Source organism: Erpetoichthys calabaricus, chromosome 7 (assembly GCF_900747795.2).
Source record: "Erpetoichthys calabaricus chromosome 7, fErpCal1.3, whole genome shotgun sequence".
NCBI classification, from domain to species: domain Eukaryota; kingdom Metazoa; phylum Chordata; class Cladistia; order Polypteriformes; family Polypteridae; genus Erpetoichthys; species Erpetoichthys calabaricus.
Window position 1 is genome coordinate 195,065,554 of NC_041400.2, and position 24,448 is coordinate 195,090,001.

Sequence of the window (24,448 nt, forward strand, 5' to 3'; positions counted from 1 at the left end):
AAACACACACACACACACTAGGGACAATTTAGGATTGCCAATGCACCTAACTTGCATGTCTTTGGACTGTGGGAGGAAACCCACGCAGGGAGGACCGGAGAAGCAAACCCAGGTCTCCTTACTGCGAGGCAGCAGCGCTACCCACTGCGCCACCGTGCTGCCCTACAACATAAAGCGCCACACTAAGCACACACTTGGGACAATTTAGAATCGCCAATGCACCTAACCTGCATGTCTTTGGACTGTGGGAGGAAACCCACTCAGATACGGGGAGAACATGCAAACTCCACGCAGGTCTCCTAACTGCGAGGCATATTTCAAATATGATAGTTAGAATTTGTTACTAACCCTCACCTATTCTGTTTCTCTTCTCAGTAGTAAAATGTGGCACTTGATGCCACACGGCCCACCTGCCAGGTTGTTCTGCCTGCCTAAAGTAAAGTCATCTCTGATGGAGGATCGCAGGAATCGTCGGGTAGAGGGGGACCTGCCGTCGGATTGGCTGACCCAGCGCTTACTCAGCTGTGGAATGGCCAATAGGGGGAGGCGACTCGAAGGCCGAGGTCTCCAGGACTCTAAACAAATCCAAATCATATTATGGGATATCATCTACTGTTGAGTTCTGCTCAGTTCTTGTAATATTTCTATTTTACTATATTATATTGTATTGAGGATTACTTGTGTTCTGTTCTGTGTATTGTATTGTATGGACCCCCTTTTCTTTTTGACACCCACTGCACACCCAACCTACCTGGTGAGGGGTCTCTCTTTGAACTGCCTTTCCGGAGGTTTCTTCCATTTTTTTCCCTATAAGGGTCTTTTCTTGTCTTCTTAGAGAGTCAGGGCTGGGGGGCTGTCCAGTGGCAGGGCCTGTTAAAGCCCACTGCGGCACTTCTTGTGTGATTTTGGGCTACTCAAATATAAATTGTATTGTATTGTATTGTATATCTACTGTATACCCTGCCGTTCTTTCTTATATTCTGTAAGTGCCTTGAGCATGGGAAAGGCGCTATATAAATAAAATGCATTATTATTATTATTTTATTATTAGGGGTCAGTTAGAATGAAAAACAACACCCTTGTATTGTTCTCCTCTGCTAGGTCTCAGCACCACGGAGTGGCCATCATCTGCAGGGCATGGCAGAGCTGTAATGAGCTGCCAGGTCAGGTGATCAGCCGACACTGACATTCATTGGCAATGCCAACGTGATGTGAGTTGGTGTAAAGGCAGAATCTCAATGCTCTTCATTATACTACCGATTCTAACTTAAGGCGCCCCCATTCAAAAACTCACATTAAAAAAGGACCTATATACAAGAAAATATACCTGCATCTTGACATAATTTATTTTTCCTTTCATGGAATAAATTTTACTTAATGAACCCCCGCGCACCAAAACGCATTCCCCCATATACATGCGCGCGCCAAATCGTTGCCCTTTCAGAAATCCGCGCGCACCACATCGCTTACTGGGCTTATCCTTTCCATTGCGCGTTACCGCCGTTGCTGACTGTCCCACCAGTATTTATATCCCTCCATTTATGCGCATACAAGTTGTGTTAATTGTTCCTGGCTTTGTTTCACTCCTGGCCGTCCGATGGCTTTTTGCAAAGCGCAGTCTTCAGTGACCCTCATGATTTTTAAAGCGGTGCCCTTGCGTAGCGAACTGAGGACGATCAGATCTGCCCACCAGGGCGTTCATTGCTAATGTTGACTGTGCCAGGAAAGCCAAAGAAATGCCAGCCTTTCTAAAGGTAAGATAAAACAGCGCTTCGGTTAGAACACGCTTTGAATTTTCTTCATAGTATTTTACATGGTCAATGCATACTACATGCCACTAGAGGGCAGTGTGAACCACGTTCAGATTTGAACTCCTCCGCACTCTCCGTTTGCTTCACGCAGCTACGGGGCGGCACGCTGTCTGGCAACCGGGAGAACAGGGTTCAAATCCCAGAATGCTCCTTGGCTGCAGTTTGCATGTTCTCCTCGTGTTCACCTTGCCACAGTCCAAAGACATGCGAGGTTAGGTAGAATGGTGACATACTAGATGTGCTAGCCATCTAGGACGGGCTGAAATCTTAGCAATCAACGCAGACCTCAGCATTAACGTTTGCAGAACACTATCTATTGGAATACACTTTTTAATGCTTGTAGTAATAAAATGCTTAGCGTTTAGTAGTTCAACAGATGGTGCCTCAGAAACATTAACACTAATTTAACAAATTCAATACCAAGCAGCATTTAACATTTATATATAAAATGCAAATAACAATGGATTTTATTACTACAGTAGTTTGTGATGTACCATCTGTTGAAATGACAAATCCATTGCAATTTATTACTTCATGAATTACAAATTACATTCCAATAGACTTTGCAATGTAAATGCTGAAGTTTATGTTGATTACTTAGATTTAGACCGGTAGCAGTACATTTATTTATTTATATATACCTTAACAAAAGGGGAAGTGTCTAACAAAGTGTAAAACAAAGACATATGCATTGCTTTTGTCATTCCAACAGATGGAGCATAACAGACAATAATACTGCACTGCTTTTTGGGCATAAAATGGAGACAAAGGCATTGCAATTGTCATTCCATCATATGCCACATCAAAATCACCAACTTTATAACAGGATAAATGTCTGTCTGTCTGTATATCCGTTTGGTTGCTAAAAACAAATATTTATAGTAATGCAACGCATTGTATTTGTCATTCTGACAGAAGGTACATCACAATCATTACTACATCTTTCATTACTCTTATACCAAATGCCATATAACAGAGACATGTGCATTGCATTTGTAATTACAACAGGTGGCATATCAAAAATATCCACCTTAATAAAAAGATAAGTGGCTGTTTCTCCGTGTGTTTGTGTGTATGTCCAGTTGCTATATCTGTCATTCCAACAGATGGTGCATCTTAAACATTTGTAGTAATAAAGCCCATTGCATTTGTTATTTTAACAGAGGGTGCATCACAAACATTTGTAGTAACAGAATATGGTGCATTTGTCACCCTAGGAGACGGCACATCACAAACAACATTGCTTTTACAAATCCCACAACCAATGACAAAAATCAGAGACAACTGCATTGCATTTGTCATTCCAACAGATGGTGCGTCACAAGCATTTGTGGCAAGAAAATGTATTACATTTGTCATTGTCTTTGTATCTGTCATTCCAACAGATGGCACATCACAAATATTTGTAGTAACAAGGCGCATTGCATTTGTCATTCTAACAGATGGTGCATCACAAATATGTGTAGTAACAAGACGCATTGCATTTGTCATTCCAACAGATGGCGCATCACAAGCATTTGTGGCAAGAAAATGTATTACATTTGTCATTGTCTTTGTATCTGTCATTCTAACAGATGGCGCATCTCAAATATTTGTAGTAACAAGGCACATTGCATTTGTCATTCTAACAGATGGTGCATCACAAATATGTGTAGTAACAAGACACATTGCATTTGTCATTCCAACAGATGGCGCATCTCAAATATGTGTAGTAACAAGGCGCATTGCATTTGTCATTCTAACAGATGGCACATCACAAATATTTGTAGTAACAAGGCGCATTGCATTTGTCATTCTAACAGATGGCACATCACAAATATTTGTAGTAACAAGGCACATTGCATTTGTCATTCTAACAGATGGTGCAACACAAATATGTGTAGTAACAAGACGAATTGCATTTGTCATTGTAACAGATGGTGCAACACAAATATGTGTAGTAACAAGACGAATTGCATTTGTCATTCCAACAGATGGCGCGTCACAAGCATTTGTGGCAAGAAAATGTATTACATTTGTCATTGTCTTTGTATCTGTCATTCTAACAGATGGCGCATCTCAAATATTTGTAGTAGCAAGGCGCATTGCATTTTTCATTCTAACAAATGGCGCATCACAAATATTTGTAGTAACAAGGCACATTGCATTTGTCATTCTAACAGATGGTGCATCACAAATATGTGTAGTAACAAGACACATTGCATTTGTCATTCCAACAGATGGCGCATCTCAAATATGTGTAGTAACAAGGCGCATTGCATTTGTCATTCTAACAGATGGCACATCACAAATATTTGTAGTAACAAGGCACATTGCATTTGTCATTCTAACAGATGGTGCAACACAAATATGTGTAGTAACAAGACGAATTGCATTTGTCATTCCAATAGATGCCGCATCTCAAATATTTGTAGTAACAAGGTGCATTGCATTTTTCATTCTAACAAATGGCGCATCACAAATTTTTGTAGTAACAAGGCACATTGCATTTGTCATTCTAACAGATGGTGCATCACAAATATGTGTAGTAACAACACGCATTGCATTTGTCATTCCAACAGATGGTGCATCACAAATATGTGTAGTAACAAGGCACATTGCATTTGTCATTCTAACAGATGGCGCATTACAAATATTTGTAGTAACAAGGTGCATTGCATTTGTCATTCTAACAGATGGCGCATTACAAATATTTGTAGTAACAAGACGAATTGCATTTGTCATTCTAACAGATGGTGCATCACAAATATGTGTAGTAACAAGACGCATTGCATTTGTCATTCCAACAGATGGTACATCACAGATATGTGTAGTAACAAGGCGCATTACATTTGTCATTCTAACAGATGACGCATTACAAATATTTGTAGTAACGAGGTACATTGCATTTGTCATTCCAACAGATGGTGCAACACAAACATTTACACCGCTTCTACGAATCCCATACCAAATGGCATATAACTGAGACAGATGTGTTGAATGGCGCACTGCAAAAGTTAACGCCAAGTTCTAAGTTGACTATTTAGATTTCAAGCCGCCTTCCACAGGTAGCTCAGCCAGTATAAAATTAAATCTACAACACAAAGTATGCTGACAGTGGAGGCGTCTCAGCATTTTCTCAATTCACTTTAAGGTCCACACTTAACACTCACTAGTGGGCGGTGTGCGGGTGCGGGAGTGAGGGAGGAAAACCCCTCTAAACCCACAAAAGAAGAACACGCAAACGTCACATGGCCACGGTGCTCCTCCGCCATGTTGCCCCAGTTGTACTAAATGAAACTTAAGGACGATTTCTTGCGCTCCGTTTGGCATCCCGCACGTGTCACGAGCGACTCCTTTATTCTCAAAGCCTTTCTGGTTACGTGTATGAATTATTGACGTCGGTGGTTTTACTTAAAGCGCGCTGAAATACCCTAAAGCGCTTTCTTCTTCTTCTTCCTTCAAATTAAATAAGCTCAGCGGGTTGTAAGCTGCAGGCTACTTTTCATTTTGCCGTCTGCTAACTTTGTTTCTAATCACACAGTGCGATTGTGTTCTCCGCGCCTCGGCAATAAAGCTGCAATTAGAATTTAAATGCGGCGCTGTTTGTCTTTCATTGGGGGAAAAAAAAGAAAATAATAATAAAATAGAATAAAACGAGCTCTTGGAATCAAAGCCTTGAAATGATCAACTTCCAGCTATGTGCGTTTTCTTTCTCCCCAGTGAAGTTTATTCTCTCTTCATATTTTTCTCCAATTATAATCCCGAGAGAAGCGCCGCATCAGGAATTGCATTGGCGTTATTCAATGGATCGGCTCCAGTCGCTTATTATGCTTATTGTCTGTAGGCTGGCGCTCACCGCGGATCTAAGGATGAATTGAAAATTGGAATCTTTATTCGGTAATCAAGCAAGAAAAAAAAGAAGAAAGAAGAAATAAAAACGAGCCAATTTCGTTGAAACATTCACGGTCTCGAAGCACTAATCGTGGAGAAGCCCCTCATCTCAATGGGACGGCGGGCTGCATGTCGAGGACGCAGTCTCCTTAAAAACCCCTTCAGTTATCGCAGCACCTACCATCGGGGTGTCTGGGGTGAAATATACTGCAAAATACCACAGTCTTTCAACATACTTGAAAATTAAGATTATAATCGAAATATAATAAAACATATACACTCACCGGCCACTTTATTAGGTACACCTGTTTGACTTGCTTGTTAGCTCAAACATCACATGGCAGCAACTCAGTGCATGTCGGCCTGTAGAAATTATCAAGACCACCTGCTGAAGTTCAAACCGAGCATCACAATGAGGAAGAAGGGACACTGAAGTGACTTTGGATGTTGGTGCCAGACGACTGTATTTCACAAACTGCGGATCTACGGGGATTTTCACGCACAACCATCTCCAGGGTTTACAGAAAATGGTGCGAAAAAAGGGAAAACATCCAGTGAGCGGCAGTCCCCTGCTGGGTGAAAATGTCGTGTTGATGCCAGAGGTCAGAGGAGAATGGCCAGCAGTGACATGGCTGGTGACTCCTTCACAGTCTGAATTACAAATCTATGAAGCCCGAAGAGTCGCTTATTGACTATTCAGTTGGCAGCCTGCACATTGACTGCTGCTTATGTTTCATATCTCATCAGCAGTCTTTACACTCACATCGGTAAGGCGCAGATTTGATTAAGAAAGAACGGCGAGAGATGGCGGAGAGAGCGCATTTGCTCCTCACCCTCCATGTGCTCTAAATGTGTCGTCGCAATTCCACAATTCACACTCATTCAATACAAATGAAAGTACAGAGTGGTGTATAAAACAAACGGATTTCAATTTTGGCCTTCATTGAAATATTTATTTGCTTTTAAAAGCTTTTAATTCTGATGCTTTCATCAATTTTTATACAGACTGTTCAACAAAAGGATAACAAGAAAAACAAACGAATATTTTATTTAAGGTCAAAATTTAATTTTTAAATATCGAATTGTTTTCTTTTCTTAGTCTGGTCTCATTTTTTATAAAATTGAAAACCGGTTATAGTCTTAGTTTATTTGTAAATGAATTTCCATGCGCCTGTCCTTCTCCATGAAAATCTCCGTCACCTTCTTGTAAAAGTCCTCCTTATTTTCCTTCAGTTTTAAAAATCTTAAATCTTCCATTTTGGCACTCAATCGGAATAAAAAATAAAATTAAACGGACCGCTGCAGTGCACCTGACTTTCTGATGTCGCTAACTTATCGGCACGTAGAACAGCACCTGTTGGGCTCACATGCGCCCCCTGCAGGACGGCACGGTACTGCCTGCCTCACTTGCTTTGTGCCTTTTCACTGCGGTTTTGTGTCCGATCAGCAAGACTAAATATGTCACACACATTCATTAAAGATACTAGCAAGCCCGCGATTCTTTCCAAGAATGGCAATCACTTTCTGTTTCCTCCGATATTTGGAGGGATGAAATATCATGGAGGGTGGGTGCGTCCTGGTGTTGACTCTGGGAACTACGGGCTCGGTTTTGGGCAATCCACAGAATACCGGTCCCAATAGACAATGGACAATATTTAGGAGTGGGAGCAATAAGGTTAGTTATAACCAGCTTACTTATTTAAAAATATAGGTTGCATATATTGTGGCGCAACTGCCACAAACGCAATCTTTTCGGCAATTATATGCATTTGCTCAGCGATAACTACAACATTTAGTTGCTCCGTGTTGAACCGTTACCACTAAGAGACGTTGCAGCTGTTGTGCTGGAATTAATACAAAATATTGGAAATACATCTTATTGTCTTGCAATAAATGTTTTTTCGCGGCTTTCAGTGTAGTATTGTCCACTCGATAGGAAAACAGTTGTTAAATAATTTGGGACCGGTATTCGGAGGATTGCCCAGTTGTGTATTACAAATCGTTGAGCTCTTTCCATTTGGAGCCGTGACTAGTTTGCCTCTGCTGACACCGACTGCTGGCACAGTGGATTAGAGCAGGTTTAGTTTACAGGTTGTGTTGTTTGGGCGCCACCTACTGACTCTGGGAAGCCACTGGGTTTGACTCTGGGGCGCTGCGGCGAAGTGCGCATGCGCTTCAGTGCGTGCGCCGTGCATAAATTAAACCGTCGTTTAGTAATATAGACAAGGGGGCTCCGCTCGCCTACCCCCGGGGTTGGGTAACATGAAATATATTGATGAATGTCTGAGATATATCGAATTGTAAAGGTGTAGATGACAAACAAAGGAAGTAAAGAACCCATAGCATGGCACATTAGAAGGATCTATTGGAATACTTCTTTATACACAACATTTGTAGTAAAATCGTTGCTAGACTGCGTCATCTGGATGTAAGACGTAGATCTGTGCATATTTGCGTTTGTGATTTGGCTCAGGGTGCACTGTTCCAATCCGATGTAATATTTTTCTACATACCCGAAAGCAGTACGGGCCATTGCCAGGTGGTGGCCTGATATTTACCCCGGTAGATGTAAAAGCAAATGAACTATTGTAGGATCTAATGCAGTCCATAATGTTTTTACTTTCGGGTACATTGTTAGTTAGAAACATCCGTAGATATTAAGGATATTCATCTAAAGGAGGCAGTCTAACCTGACCCCTTTGACAATAACGTGTAAACTCATTAGTTGTATTGCTAGTTGTTTCTTTAGGGAAGTTAAGTGAATGACAATGATAGCAAATGATATTCATTAATCCTAATTAATGTTCATTAATAGTTATGCACTTAAAACCAAAAAGCCGTCAACCTGGGTGGGACGCTACAATACTTTCAAATTTTACTGCTTTCATATTCTGTACCTTTGTCTGCATGTGTATCGCGCCATCGTTTGTTTGAGCTTTTCGAATTCCACTGTTTTCAAAATCTCTTATCTGCCTTTTTTTCTCTCCAATGCCTTTGAGTCTCTACTCTCCGTATTGTCCTTATACGCGCTGAGAGCACATGATTTGTGTGTACTATGTGACTTTTACACGATTGATTTTTTTTTGATGGGTGTGCTCTTATATATTCCGTACTATCTTTCTGGACCTTTGCGGACCCCGTAGTGTCTTAACCCGTGCCTGCTTTGCTTCCGCAGTTTCTGACGCTTGTTGTAGGCGCCTGCGTTCATTGATCTTATCCAGGTGGGCTCGTGTGTGTATCGTTGAGCTGTATTGTGTTTGAATTTGGTGTAAAGCGTTCAGCGGTTTGTACAATCCCAAGCAGCACATTATTCCTAACCTCACTCCGCAGTAGTGCCACTCACAATATGGCGGTTCTTTTATTTGCTATTTCCGTTAGTTGAGCTGTACGCGCCTGCGCAGTACGTCTCATGGTCCCATCGCCGTGTCCCTGCCATCCAGTTTACCATTCTCGGTTAATAATATGGATTAGCCAGACTGTGGAAAGTCAGAGTGTATAATAAACGTGTCTGCACACATTTTATTGGCGACATACAGAGAGACAGCAGAAGGCACGCGACAGTCGCAGGCATCAACCCCATCAGTGTGTGAGGAGAGCGAAGTCCGAAGTGAAGGGAGGCTCGTCACTACCGCACCTCACGTTTCTCCCTGTATTTGAACAGGAAATGCATAAAGTCAGCGATTTTGACACTAAAAATGATCAAAATTATTGGAATCATATAGAAAACAAATTTATAGCACAGACCAGTGGACACATTTATTTTGTTATTAGTTTTTTTTTTTACTTTTCATGATGACAGCGCCTCCCCTGACCGCACGGACTGGTTCAGGCTGACAGAAAGGCAACAGGAACTCTGAAATAAGCACTCGTTATAACCGAGGAGTGCAGAAGAGCATCTCTGAACATGCAAGATGTTGAACCTTGAAGCAGATGGGGGGCTACAGCAGCAGGAGACCCCACCGGGTGACACTCCCGTCAGCTGAGGCTACTGTGCAATTCACACGGCCCACCAAAACTGAACAACAGAAGATTGGAACAATGTTGCTTGGTCTGCTGAGTCTCGATTTCTGCTGCGACATTTGGACGGTCGGGTCAACAACATGAAAGCAGGGATCCATCCTGCCTTGTATCAACGGTTCAGGCTGGTGCTGGTGGTGCAATGGTGCCAAGATAATATCCACCACACACTTTGGGCCCCTTAGTACCAACTGAGCATCGTTTTAAATGCCACGGCCTACCAGAGTGTTGTTGCTGACCGCGTCCACCCCTTTATGACCCCCCCCATCTTCTGATGGCTTCTTCCAGCAGGATAGCGCGCCATGTCACAAAGCTCAGATCATCTCACACTGGTTTCTTGAATGTGACAATGAGGTCCACTGGACTCAAATGGCCTCCGCAGTCAGCAGATCGCAATCCAGCACACCACCTTTGAGATGTGGTGGGACGGGAGATTCACATCATGGACGTGTGTAGGTGACAAATCTGCGGCCACTGCGTGATGCTGTCATGTCAATATGGACAGAAATCCCTGAGCACCTAGATGAATCGATGCCATGAAGAATTACGGCGGGTCTGAAGGCAAAAGGGGGTCCAACCTGGGACTAGTAAGGTGTGTGGCCAGTGAGTTAACAGTTTTAACTTTTGTATTTTACTTTGGTTTATAATCTGTGTTTTGTCTATTGTTCAGTGTCCTTGAGTGTTTAGAAATGCGCCTACAAATAAATAAAATGTATTATTATTTTTTATTTTGAGTGTATTTCCCTTATGGTAACAAACACATATCCCAATATATTGTGCATAAGCCATTCCATGTACGTGTTTCAGCCATTTATGTATGTATACTGTATATGTATTTATTAATGTGGCTTATCTGTTAACTGACTCAGTGCCTGAATTGGAACAGAATTCCTGGTGTGACTTTATTCATGGTGATGCAGTGACATTCGATCACATATTTGGTGCCAGGAGGTCCCTCACCCCCCCATGAAAATTTTTGAAGAGATGCCACCTGTCAAGTGCCGGCACGGTGAGCCTTTGATCGCCAGTCATTTGAAATGCGGAGTGTTGGCGTTTGTGTGATCCCCCTGGTGAGGATTGCTGAAGGGGTGACGGTACACTTAAATCGTTGAGATACAATGACAGCTGAGGTGGCAGTACTCACTGGTGGTACACTAAGAAGCGGTGGCAGTACTCTACATTTAAACTGGAAGAGGCAGAGTCAACTCAGTAGGTGACAGAGGTGGCCACCACAGGTTTCATCATCAGAGGGGCATCGTTTATGAAAGTTAAGGGGCACATGTGCCACTCCGGTTACAAAAATGAAACAGCGCCTCCCAGTGTCCATAGCGCACACCCCTCAACGGCACCCTAGGCGGCCACCCACATCACCTAATGGACTGACCGGCTCTGTTCTCTGTGGAACCTTTTTGTATCCTGCCAGGGTTTTTGATGGGATTTCCCCCTCTAGTGGGCATTTTTGGAAGTGCTATTGATGCTTAGGTTTTTTTTTTAGGAATCCCAGTCACAACACTATGCCAGTCGCAAAGCTGTATAAATTCTCAGGACTCCTCAGACTTTGTGCCAACAATCAGCAGCCATGGGCTCCTCTAAGCAATCAAAGAACTGAGGCTGACAGAGAATGAGAAGGCGGCAAGAAGTCAGCAAAGCATTTTCAGGTCGCCGTTTCCTCAGTTTGTAATGATATGAAGAAATGGAAGTTAACAGGAATGGCGGAGATCAAGTCGAGGTCTGGAAGACCAGGAAAACGTTCTGAAAGAACCACTTGTTGGAGTGCTAGAAAAGCAAATAAAAGCCTCCATTTGACTGTAGAAGACCTTCTGGAAGATTCCGCCAACTCTGGTTCTACAAATATGAACTTCACAGTACAGTCGGCAGAAGAAAACCTTTCCTGCGTCTGAGCCATGAAACTCAGTCTGCAAATGTACATCTAAACAAGCCCTGATGCATTCTGGGAAGAAGTCCTGTGGACGAAGGAAGACAAAACAGAACTTTCTGGCCACAATGTGCAAAGGTGTGTTTGGAGACAAAGAGGGGGTCCTAATTCCAGGAAAAGAACACGTCTCTGAGTAATAAGCATGGCGGTGGATCGATGAGGCTTTGGGCTTGTGTGGCAGCGAGTGGCACAGGGAACACGTCATTGGTGGAGGGATAAGTGGATTCCAAGAAACAGCAGCAACGTCTGGAGGCAAACATCGCGCCATCTGTTAGAAAGGTAAAGTTAAAACGAGGATGGGGCCTACAACAAGGTAATGATCTGAAACACACCTCAGAATCTACAATGGAATACCTCAAAAGGCATAAGCGGACAGTTTTGCCCTCACAAGCCCCCGACCTAAACATCATTGAAAATCTCTGGTGGTCTCAAAAGAGAGAGAGAGCAGTGCAGGCAAGACGACCCAAGAATCTCGCAGAATTAGAAGCCTTTTTGGAGGATGAAAGGACGAAAAGACCCCAAAGTAAGAACCGAAAGACTCTTAGCTGGCTACAAAAAGCGTTGTGACCCTCGCCGACGGGGGTCTTTACTAAGTACTGACCATGTCGGAGTTTAGTGAAAGCTGTCCTATCATAGCACATCTTGTCTAGCTGTGTCTCGTAACACACAGCGGTGTTCAATTCCTATCCGTGGACATGACGCTACAGTGCTTGGAAACACAAAATCCTGCGTAATGCGTTGTTATCAACGGGTATTTATTTCGGAAAATCAATAACTGCCAAGTTTGTTTCCTGCCTTGCGCCCCGTGTTGGCTGGGATTGGCTACTGCAGACCCCCGTGACCCTGTAGTTGGGATATAGCAGGTTGGATAATGGATGGATGGAATAACTGCCAAGGATTTCCTTGAGACATCCATATTGGTTTTCTGAATGTTTAACTGGAATGCGATTCAACGCGGGTGTGACGTCACTCCCAGCTCCGACATCCGAGGTAAACGGAATTCAGCCTAATACAGTGAGCAACAAAAAAAATTATTATGATTATGGATCAGATTAGGGTTTAGAGTTAGGGTTAGGCCCCGGTAAGCTGTCCACACCTGAGCGTCTGTAAGAACAGACAAGTCTTTTTTGAAATGTTTGTGAAAAACGCTTCACTATACAGCACGGTATTATGTGGTAAATTTGTTTACACCGTGACTGTGAAGAAATACTTTCAACTTGAAAATATCTTTAAAAAAAAAAAAAGTTACACAAAAATGCTGCTGTTACCAAAGTGCCACTTGACGTGATCTCCTCGTCACCTCACCTCACCCCAAGTGTCACCCGTTTGTTTGTGCTAATGACACATAAGCAGCTCATACGCTGCCTGAACATAAAACGAGGATCTCACTGACATCACAAGTCGTTCACAGGTTGACTGCACTGCTGTTATCATCCCAAGGGGGTGACTGCTTTACATAGGCACTGACTGAGGGGCCCAGTGCATTGTGGGACACTTAGCACAAGTGGCAAGTTGCTGTAGCCGAGTGCAGGAGGATCAGACGGCCTGCTCTAGCGTGGCCCATGTGCTTCAAACACGCCGCTCTTTACTTTCTATCAGATATTTTAGTGTTTCCTCACAGCCAACTCATATGTTTTATATTAAGTGCGTGTTGCGGTTCGGCCAAATTACAGAAAAAAATAAAAAAAATAACAGTATTGTGGGGAAAAATAAAACCGAATCACATTGAAGCTTTGATCAATTTATGACTGGCATGAAACCCCTACCGTTGCTCCGGGGTCACCTTTTGGTCCTGGCTCTCCTGAATCACCCTGAGAAATGACAAGAGAAGGAGACGTTACTGCAGCTGCTCATCTTATTTTATTTCACTTCAATTATTTCTGTTAGTGGCAAAGACTTTCAAACGATGGAGAAATGACCCCCGAGTCCCCACCCCACCCTGTCTTTACCTTCCAATGTTTTTTAATTTATTTTACCTTTTCAAAAACGCTGAAAACCTCTTCTGGATTTATGGTTTTAACTTGACTCCATTTTTATAGTGGCGTTCAAAGCAAAAGGCAATGGGAGAATACACTGTGACATTAAGGGGCCGAGTGTCATTATTCAAGATACTAATATTCTACATTCTCTGTGTATATATAAACATATATATACAGTATATAAACGGTATATACAGTAAACACACACGTACAGTCATATGAAAAAGTCTGGGCACCCCTCTTAATTCTTTGGATTTGTGTTTCTCATTGGCTGAACTTCCTTTTAATATCTGACGTGCCTTATGGACACAGTAGGATTTCAGCAGTGACATTAAGTTTATTGGATTAACAGAAAATATGCATATGCATCATAACAAAATTAGACAGGTGCATAAATGTGGGCACCCCAACAGAGATATGACATCAATACTTAGTGGAGCCTCCTTTTGTCCTCTAGACGCTGTCCTCCTATAGCCTCTGATGAGTGTCTGATTCTGGATGGAGGTATTTCTGACCATTCTTCATACAAAATCTCTCCAGTTCAGTTCAATTTGATGGACAGCCTGCTTCAAATCATCCCATAGATTGTCGATGATATTCAAGTCAGGGGACTGTGACGGCCATTCCAGAACATTGTACTTCTCCCTCTGCATCAATGCCTTTGTAGATTTCCAACTGTGTTTTGGCTCATTGTCTTGTTGGAATATCCAACCCCTGCGTAACTTCAACTTTGTGACTGATGCTTGAACATTATCCTGAAGAATTTGTTGATATTGGGTTGAATTCATCCGACCCTCGACTTTAACAAGGGCCCCAGTCCCTGAACTGGCCACACAGCCACACAGCATGATGGAACCTCCACCAAATGTGACAGTAGGTAGCAGGTGTTTTTCTTGGAATGTGGTGTTCTTCTTCTGCCATGCAAAGTGCTTTTTGTTCTGACCAAATAACTCCATTTGTGTCTCATCAGTCCAAAGCACTTTGTTCCAAAATGAGTCTGGTTTGTCTAAATGAGCATTGGCATACAACAAGTGACTCTGTTTGTGGTGTGAGTGCAGAAAGGGCTTCTTTCTCATCACCCTGCCATACAGATGTTTGAATTGTAGAACGATGTACAGATACACCATCTGCAGCCAGATGTTCTTGCAGGTCTTTGGAGGTGATCTGTGGGTTGTCTGTCACCATTCTCACAATCCTGCCCATATGCCGCTCCTGTATTTTTCTTGGCCTGCCAGACCTGCTGGGTTTAACAGCAACTGTGCCTGTGGCCTTCCATTTCTTGATTCCATTCCTTACAGTTGAAACTGACAGTTTAAACCTCTGAGATGGCTTTTTGTAGCCTTCCCCTAAACCAGGAGACTCAACAATCTTTGTTTTCAGATCTTTGGAGAGTTGCTTTGAGGATCCCATGCTGTCACTCTTCAGAGGAGAGTCAAAGGGAAGGAAGCACAACTTGTAATTGACCACCTTAAATCCCTTTATATCTCATGATGGACACACCTGTCTATGAAGTTCAAGGCGTAACGAGCTCATCACACCAATCAGCATTGAGCAGTGACAGGCATTCAAATCAGCACAATGACAAGGGGACCCACATTTGTGCACAGCCAGTTTTTCACATTTGATTTCATTTCATACAACTAAATACTGCGGCACTAAAAATCTTTGTTTGGAAAACACCGCAGTACTCAGATGTTCCTAGGAAATGAAAGACAGACCACTGATATCTTTAATGTTGAAAGGAGAGTCAGTTATCATGCAGGCTGAGAGGGGCTCACAAACTTTTTCATATGACTGTAAATATATATATATATATATATATATATATATATATATATATTATATATATATATATATATATATATATGAGGGTTATTTGCTAAATATGGTTAAAAGGCAAGTTAAACACTGTTCTTTGGAAAAACAAATCACTTTAAACGCCTGCAGAACATAAACAACATATCACTTCTGGATGAAATTTGGCTTGACTTCATTTGAAGAGTGGCACATGCTAGCCATGACATCACCACTCTCGTGCCATCTCAGAGACATTTTCCAAACTTATCAAACAGCCCTTGTGTGTGTTTAAGTATATACATGCTATATAAATGCTAAGGTCTGTCTGTGGGTCACACGATTACTCACAAACTACTGGAGGTAGAACCCACATCTTGGTCTTAATCGAAAGCTTACCAGGTGCTGGGGAATGAATACATTTGACAAAGTGACCTGTGGTTGTAGGTTTATTCCAGCAAAGTAATCAAGAAATTGAAATGGTGGGGAAAAAAAAGAAGAGCAGCAACAATTACTTAGTATCAAGCAGAAGTCGATTACTTTACAAAGAAAACACCATAATAGGAAGAAGAAGAGCAGTGACATCTGCTGAGCATCAAACAAATCGCAGAAACTGATTACATGACAAACACCACCATAATAGGAAGAAGAACAGCAGCATCTGCTGAGTATCAAGCAGATTGCAGACCCTGATTATATGACAAACAAGCCATAATAGGAAGAAGAGCAGTGACATCTGCTGAGTGTCAAACAAATTGCAGAAGCTGACTACATGACAAACAAAACCATAGTAGGAAAAAGAAAAAGAAGGAAAAGAAGAAGTGCAGCAACATCTGCTGAGCATCAACCGAATCAACATTGTTAGTCTAAATGGGTAAGGTTTCCCAATTGAATTTGCCATGAAAAAGAATGGCCCCCCCTTCTCAATATCCACACAATGAATGGCCTCAGACCATCCAACCTTTGGACAAAATGCAATGATAGGGACAATGAACCCGAGTGGATAAAAAAATTACATTCTTTAAGCCAGGACTCTGCTTATTCAAGGAATAAAGTCATTCAATACAGCATGACACAGTTGTAAGCCTTTTTTTTTTTTACCAAATTCAAAAAAACGTTTATAAGCCAGTTGGGCATACTCCCATGAACATTCCAGAAATATGGGATGAAATCTGCATTTTGCACCCTGAATCTGAAGTTCAACTAACAAATGGACCCCTTTTTTATTCTAGTATCCTGGCACAGACCCTCCCAGAGAGGCCGAGTTAGTGTGATTCTCCCTAAAGCTGAGGCACACACTCTGGTGGTTTGTGGTCTAAATTCAGGACATAAATGATCAGCCATGTATTAACATTTCTAGAAATGCTCAAATTTGATCCTATGCGAGATTTTTGTGAAATGTTTTTGATTTAGGAAATCCAATTTGGTTGGGGGCCTACACTTTTGCACACTGCCCAATTTTATTATTTTATTTGTTCCATTCGGTTCAATTCAGCACATAAATAGTAATTTGTATACATGTCTCTTATTCAAGTTTCTTCCTCGCCAGAGGTTGTGTAAAACTTCTTTTCACTTAGAAAAACCAACAAAAAATGTCGTTCAATCCAGGGGCCTCATTGTTTACACACTGCCACATTTTATATTTTATTTTTACATTCTTTAGCACATAAATCATAACTGTATGACATTAACATTTTTAGAAATGTGTCACGCTCAAGTTTCTTCTCCACTGGGGAAAAACCAGCAAAACAGATCACTTCATTTGGGGGGGCCTAAACTTTTGCACACTGCTGGAATTTTTTTTCAATGGACCTGCACACCCCAATCAAAATGCGTGGTTTGATTTTTTTTTTTTTTAGACCAATAATAATGTAATCTGCACCTGTAGGCCATCAAATGTAATAAGAGTCTGCAACTCAAAGGCCGACAAGATTTGATGATAAAAACAGACAAAATGTGATGCTCCAAACGCGGAACTCGAGTGGAACAAGCGGCTGATGAGTCAGCGAGATCCTCTTCTAGTAACCTAACACTTCCATCCTACTCCAGCCCTCTTTCTCGTAAGCCTAATTGAGTCCGTTATTTGAAAACGTTTAACAGCAGGTGAAGCAGACAAACACAGAAGCCGACGTGAAATCCGCCGAGGCAAACAAAAAAGTGAGCTCACCGTAAATTGAAAAGCTTGGGGTCGGCGCTTACCTTTTGACCTTGATCTCCCATTTCACCCTGTTAAAACAAAAGAAAAGTAATGAACACGGAGGGAAAGGAAGGAATGCCGTGCACAGAGAAGGAAAATAATTGATTTTGATCAGGGGAGATTTTGATCCGTCGCACAAAGTGTGTGTTGCATTAAAAAAAAAAAAAAAAATCTTGCTTTTTGACATTATTTCAAAGGATCCCCGGGGGGAGTTTCGGCAAAAGCCTTTGTTTTAAGAGCGTAATTTGAAATAAATGCTTCCATATCCAGAGACGCATTGTCTGGCACTTGCCCCTCGGTGAGCTGGAATAACGAGAGACAATTCCAGGATGAAAGCGCAGCTCTGAGCCTCGTTACAAGTCATTCATCTCGTTTCGCAATTCGGGGACTCGTGTCACCAATGTCGTTTTTTTTTTTGTTTTCGTGCAGGTAGCCCATTAAAGCAGTTAAGAAGTGAAAGAAGCCGTGAGGTCAGAGTTACACAGAGAGAGTCACAGATCATTCACTTTATGGTTAGTGGAACAACAGGAGCTAAGGGTTCAAGGAAGCGATGAAGCCAAAGAGGCGAACACTGACAAGACATTACTTCTGTGCAAGTTTTTAACAACTCAGTGGCTAGAAGGGTCTATTGACATAAAAACAGGAGATGCCACAGGACTTTTTTTGTGATCTATCTGGACGGGAAACAAAAAAAGGGGATCAGAAGGGATGTAGCTAAACAATCAGGAGTACAATGACAATGACGAGACAAGTCTATCAAAATAAAACAAAACAACGTCTTTACTCTGTTAATGATCTACCAGGCCAAGAAGACAAGGAAAGATCCGCAGACTCAAACTGAATAGTAAACTCACGTGAGGTCAGCGCTGCGAACGTAGATCAGTCGGGGGAAAAAAAATGGAGACGGGCGAGATATCGATATAACTTTCATTGAAGTTTGTGCATCATGAGCTAAAAAGAAGTATCACATTTCAAACGGTTATTCCAAGATAAAATTAATTTCATTGCGACACAAGAAAGGGGACACAGAATAGATTCGGTTCACTGTGTTTAAAAAATGACGTCTTCAAGGTGGTGGCCATCATTAGCGATACGCTCTTTGAGACGATTTCTGAACGCTCGCGTGACTCGTTCTGTGGCGGGTAGCATCCTTGAGGGCTTCAAGGTTTTGAGATCTGTGTGTGTAGATCTTCGACTTGAGAGGAACTCGCATGGAACGAGATCAGACCACCAGACATCGGCACACACGGAGATCAGCTTCACCTGGAAAACTTGCAGGGATCTCCGCGCGGGCCGTGTGAGCTGTCACTCCAGGCGTCCACCACATCCATGTCTTCCAGTTCTCCAGCATTTCAATGTGACGTTCTGAAGTGACGGTGACCGTTGCCCCCCCCCCCCACTCAATAAAGTAAGGGTCTACAATGCCAAATTCTTCAACGGCGCCCCAAACTGTAACTCGTGTGCCCACTGTGTGGGGTCTCTGATGAAGTTCACCAGGGTTGGTTTCAGCCCAATAGCCAAAGTTTTGCTTATTTACGCCGCCATTCAATTGGAAATGTGCCTCGTCACTGATGTCACATGACAATGGCATCTCGATGAACGGTTTGCAGAATGTCGGCGCACAATTCTCTACGGCTCTCCCCGTCTCTCTCAGGGAGTCCCTGCATTGTGCATGGATGGAAATGAAGGTCCTCATGCAAAATCAGAGACGTGTTGGAAGCGCGCTGAGCGTCTAGCAGATTGCACAGCTTGGATGTGTTCAGGCGTTCATAAAGTCCGAGGACAGCCTGCAGATTTTCTGTTCACCCGTCTGTCTAAATTTAGAATTGTTTTCCGATTTGGGACGTCACACCGTTAGGAGGAATGCTGAAGTGCGTTCAGAAGCGAGGATGGATTCATCGCTTCGACACAGAAAACACGCTACACGACGGACCAAGGCGTGTGGCCGACTGAAAACGACAAGTGATCGCCGATCAAAGGACCCCCAGCCCACCCCAACCCACTACCTCACGTAATGACCTCGAGAGATGGGGCACTTCATTTTTGCTCCCCCTGTATAATTACGAGGATTAGAATGGTAGCGCACACCACTGAGTTTTCTTTTACTCCATTTTCACCACATCAGGATTAAGGGGACGGTGACTAGACGGGTCTGTTAAAATAATAAAAAGAGACACCACTGACCTTTTCATGATCTGTTCGGCCAAGAAAAGAAAGATCAGGAGACTCCGATTGTTAAACCCGAGTATCCAGTGTTACCGACAGAAGTGAGGCAGGCGAACGATGTGGACGGGTTGGAACTACGATGGCCAGACGGATCAATGCAAAGAATGACACCAACCATACAGCATTGAGCATTTTGGGTGGATGAAGACCACGCGGTGACTGTGTGGGTCCATTAAAATAATAACAGAGTACAGCGTGAGCTTTTCAGGATCAAGTGGGCCAAGAAAAAACAAGATCAGTAGAGAAGAGAGAAGCTGTGAAGTCAGTGTTGCTAATGCAGACCAGGATTACGGTGACTAGATGGGTCCATCAAAAGAAAAAGAAATGACATTGTTCCTCTGTGAATGATCTACCTGGCCAAGGAAGAAGGTCAGCAAACTCAAACCTGTGAGGTCAGTGCTGCTAACACAGATCGGCCATTTCTGGTTAGTGAGTAAAAATGGAGCTAAGGGTGAGGGTTACCACAAAGACAGGACTTTCATTCAGGCTTTTACAATTATGATGACCTGAAGGGTCTGTCAAAAGAAAACGACTGTGCAGCACTGGCTCTCTTAAAATCGTTAGAAATAACACCAGTCGCTTTATTCATGATCTATCTGGTCAAGAAAAAAAAAAATCAATAGACTCGCACAGATTAATAAACCTAAGAGGTCAGGGTTGTCAATGAAGATTTCTTGTTAGTGGAGGAAAAAAAAAGAAGTAAGTACAACGTGAATCACAAAGACATTCATTTCAGACAGGATTTCAAGTTTGAACTACGATGACCAGATGGGTCTATCAAAATAGTAAGAAATAACACAATAGACTTTTCTATGATCTAACTGGCCAAGAAAAGTTTCTACTTGCTCCAGCAGGAGGCTCTGGGCTGTAGAGATACACCCTTGAATTCTGTACCAAATGGCATATAACAGAGGTATATGCATTGCATTTCTCATTCCAACAGATGGCGCAATACATAAATTAATACTGCTTCTACATATCCCATACAAAAGAGCAAATAAAGACATATGCATCACATCTCTCATTCCAACAGATGACACATCAAAAACATTTGAATAAAAAGCATTTAGTTTGTTATTCCAACAGATAAGGCATCACAAACATTAACACTGCTTCTACAAATCTCATAATAAAGAGCAAATAACAAAGACATATGCATTGCATTTCTCATTCCAACAGATGGCACATCACAAACATTTGCAGTAATACAATGCATTTCATTTCCCATTCCAACAGATGGTGCAATACAAAAATTAATACTGCTTCTACAAATCCCATAATAAAGAGCAAATAACAAAGACATATGCATCACATCTCTCATTCCAACGGATGGCACATCACAAACATTTGTAGTAATAAAATGCATTTAGTTTGTTATTCCAACAGATGGCACATCACAAACATTTGTAGTAATAAAAAGCATTTAGTTTGTTATTCAAACAGATGGCGCATCACAAACATTAATACTGCTTCTACAAATCCCATAATAAAGAGCAAATAATAAAGACATATGCATTGCATCTCTCATTCCAACAGATGGCACATCACAAACATTTGTAGTAATACAATGCATTTCATTTCCCATTCCAACAGATGGCGCAATACAAAAATTAACACTGCTTCTACAAATCCCATAATAAAGAGCAAATAACAAAAACATATGCAACACATCTCTCATTTCAACAGATGGCACATCACAAACATTTGTAGTAATAAAATGCATTTATTAAAAAAAAATAAAATGCATCCAACAGATGGCACATCACAAACATTTGTAGTAATAAAATGAATTTAGTTTGTTATTCCAACAGATGGCACATCACAAGCATTGGTAGTAATAAAATGCATTTAGTTTGTTATTCCAACAGATGGCGCATCACAAACATTGGTAGTAATAAAATGCATTTAGTTTGTTATTCCAACAGATGGCGCATCACAAACATTGGTAGTAATAAAATGCATTTAGTTTGTTATTCCAACAGATGGCGCATCACAAACATTAACACTGCTTCTACAAATCCCATAATAAAGAGCAAATAACAAAGACATATGCATTGCATCTCTCATTCCAACAGATGGCACATCACAAACATTTGTAGTAATACAATGCATTGCATTTCTCATTCCAACAGATGGCGCAATACAAAAATTAATACTGTTTCTACAAATCCCATAATAAAAAGCAAATAACAAAGACATACGCATCACATCTCTCATTCTAATAGATGGCACATTACAAACATTTGTAGTAATGAAATGCATTGTACTTTTCATTCCAACAGATGGCGCATCAGAAACATCTGTGGTAATAAAATGCATTGGTTTTGTCCTTCCAAAACTTGGCACATTGTAAATATCAAATCAGCACTGCTTTTACAAATCCCATAATAAACAGCATATAACAAAGAAACATGCATTGCATTTGTCATTCCAACAGATGGCACATCACAAACATTTGTAGTAATAAAATGCATTGCATTTGTCACTCCAACAGACGGTGCATCACAAACATTAACACTGCTTCGACAGATCCCACCATAAATGGCAAACAACAAAGACATATGCATTGCATTTCTCAATCCAACAGATGCATTTTAATTTTCTATAAATGTCTGTGATGCGCCACCTGTTGGAATGACATGCAATGCATTTTATTGTTACACATTCCAATAGATTGTACACTGCAAATGTTAATGCTGTAGTCTACTTTGATTACTTAAATTTCAACTCAACTTAGCTAGTGCTTAATAAAATAACAAGAGTCAGACTGGGAATCAGTTGTCCGATGTGAATGCCACACTTAGAAGTAGCCTCAGTAAGAACCAAGCAGACATGACACTCACCTTAGCACCTGGCATCCCATCCAGACCGGCTTCTCCCTGGAAAATAAGAATAATGTTAAGAGAGTATGTGTTTGTTAAGAAGACATCTTAAAGTGAACCAAGCATTTTACTCAACCAGTGGGGTGCAGCCCACCATCAGCAGAACAGTAAATGCTTTCACTCCAGGCACCTTGCCATCCACAATTTGCCACATTAGTCCTTCACACTGTCGACAGGCAAAATTAACACGGAATGAGGCTCTGTTATTTGTATTGTCGAAATGTTTGTGTTGGCTTCCCCGAGCTGCCAAGACTTTTGTCTCCGACTGGGGCACTGAGCTCAAGTCAAACTCTGTGCCTTATTGTGACAAATTGCCCGGCCTCACCTCCCCATCTTTGTTGTGGCAGATGGTTCATGGCCACCTCTGTGCCTCCAGCTGCTGTAAGCGGACATTTTTAAAGGCGTACTAGACGTCTGTAGTGAGCGCTGCCTTTCCTGTCTGCTCCAGTGAATTAGGAAGAACGTTCCTTCGGGATTGTACTCTACAAGATAATGGAGGAACAGTTCATTCATGGATTGTGTGGAGCCAAAGTCAATACTGGCGGCTTCAGGGGCACACCCTGGACTGGGTGATCAGACAGACGAACACACCGGCCATTAGTCTAACTGGTATGCTTGGAGAAAGCCCAGACAGCTAAAGGGAGAACACGCAAACTCCACAGCCACTCCTTCTGCCAACCATTTCACTCTGTCACCAACACTTTAATGATGACTCATTCTGACCCTGCAGTGGTAATATGAGGTGACATCAACCATGTGACCTTGGAACGAATAATGACAAACTTCCACCAGTTTGCGACAGGTTCCACTCAAGGAAATAACAAGCAGGACCTGCTCTTGTCAAGAGTTCAAGAGGCCTTCAAGTGTAAACCTCTGACCCCAACCCGTTCCGTCTCACTCCCAGCTACAAGTCCCATTATTAGATAGCAACCGGTCAGCCTGGAGGCCGAAATGGCTGTGAATGACGACTTCGGAGGCCGGGAAATGACGTGTCAATCACATTGGGGACGACACTGAGGGTCTCAGTCGCTGTATCACAGTAACTTTGGTAGCCGCAAAGACAGTGCGCTGTTTTCCAAGGAGCTAAAATGTCCCCTGAATGAGAAAAGGAGAAGAGCATTCAAGTCCAGTGACAAGGAGGCTCTGAGGGACGTACAGCGTGTGCCAAAGAAAAAGCTGAGCGAAGGACAGGAAATTACAAAGTGAAAACAGAAAAGAAACTCACTCAGGATGTCTGGAATAGACGGGGCAGAATTACTGGACTGAAGCAATCCACGGCTCAGGGGCTAGAAGGGGACGTGGGCAACGCTAACACCACTAAGCCAGATGTTAATAGAGGTTCCCTTCCCAATGACCAGTCACCTCACACTGGACTGGCCGGTGATGAGCCCACCTCTGACTATCAGTGTCGACCGTCCACAACTGAAAAACCAAGTAAGGAGACAACTGAGGCTGACATCAGACGCCGGGGTGGTCTGAAAACTGAGGCTTTGATGATCTCATCTCCAGACACTTTGGGGACAACAGATAACGTGTCGCAGTAACGCAGGATGTGTAATATTATAACTGTATCTCAAGTTTACAGTCAGGTGATTGGACTTATAAGTACTAACAGTTCTACAAGGAGCACTTGATGGACTGACTGAGTGCGTTCTTGTGATGAAACTGTCCGTACATGAAAGTCTCTGAAGTGTTTGCCGTATGGGAGAAGTTCAAATAGACTGTGTGCATGG

General features: G+C 42.2%; 1 protein-coding gene across 10 annotated transcripts in view; it reads right to left on the minus strand.

The window, feature by feature from the left end:
- LOC114655001 (collagen alpha-1(XXV) chain) overlaps positions 1-22,700 on the minus strand; it is a 149,216-nt gene extending 126,516 nt beyond the window's left edge. For all 10 annotated transcript variants that reach the window (XM_051929924.1, XM_051929920.1, XM_051929928.1 and 7 more), the window contains exons 1-3: positions 22,677-22,700; positions 17,610-17,636; positions 13,404-13,448 (exon numbers count right to left, since the gene is read on the minus strand). In XM_051929924.1, the coding sequence (XP_051785884.1) occupies positions 13,404-13,448; positions 17,610-17,636; positions 22,677-22,691 (87 nt within the window). In that variant the 5' untranslated portion in view covers positions 22,692-22,700. The remainder of the gene's footprint in view (positions 1-13,403; positions 13,449-17,609; positions 17,637-22,676) is intronic.
- Between the last annotated feature and the right edge of the window lie 1,748 nt (positions 22,701-24,448).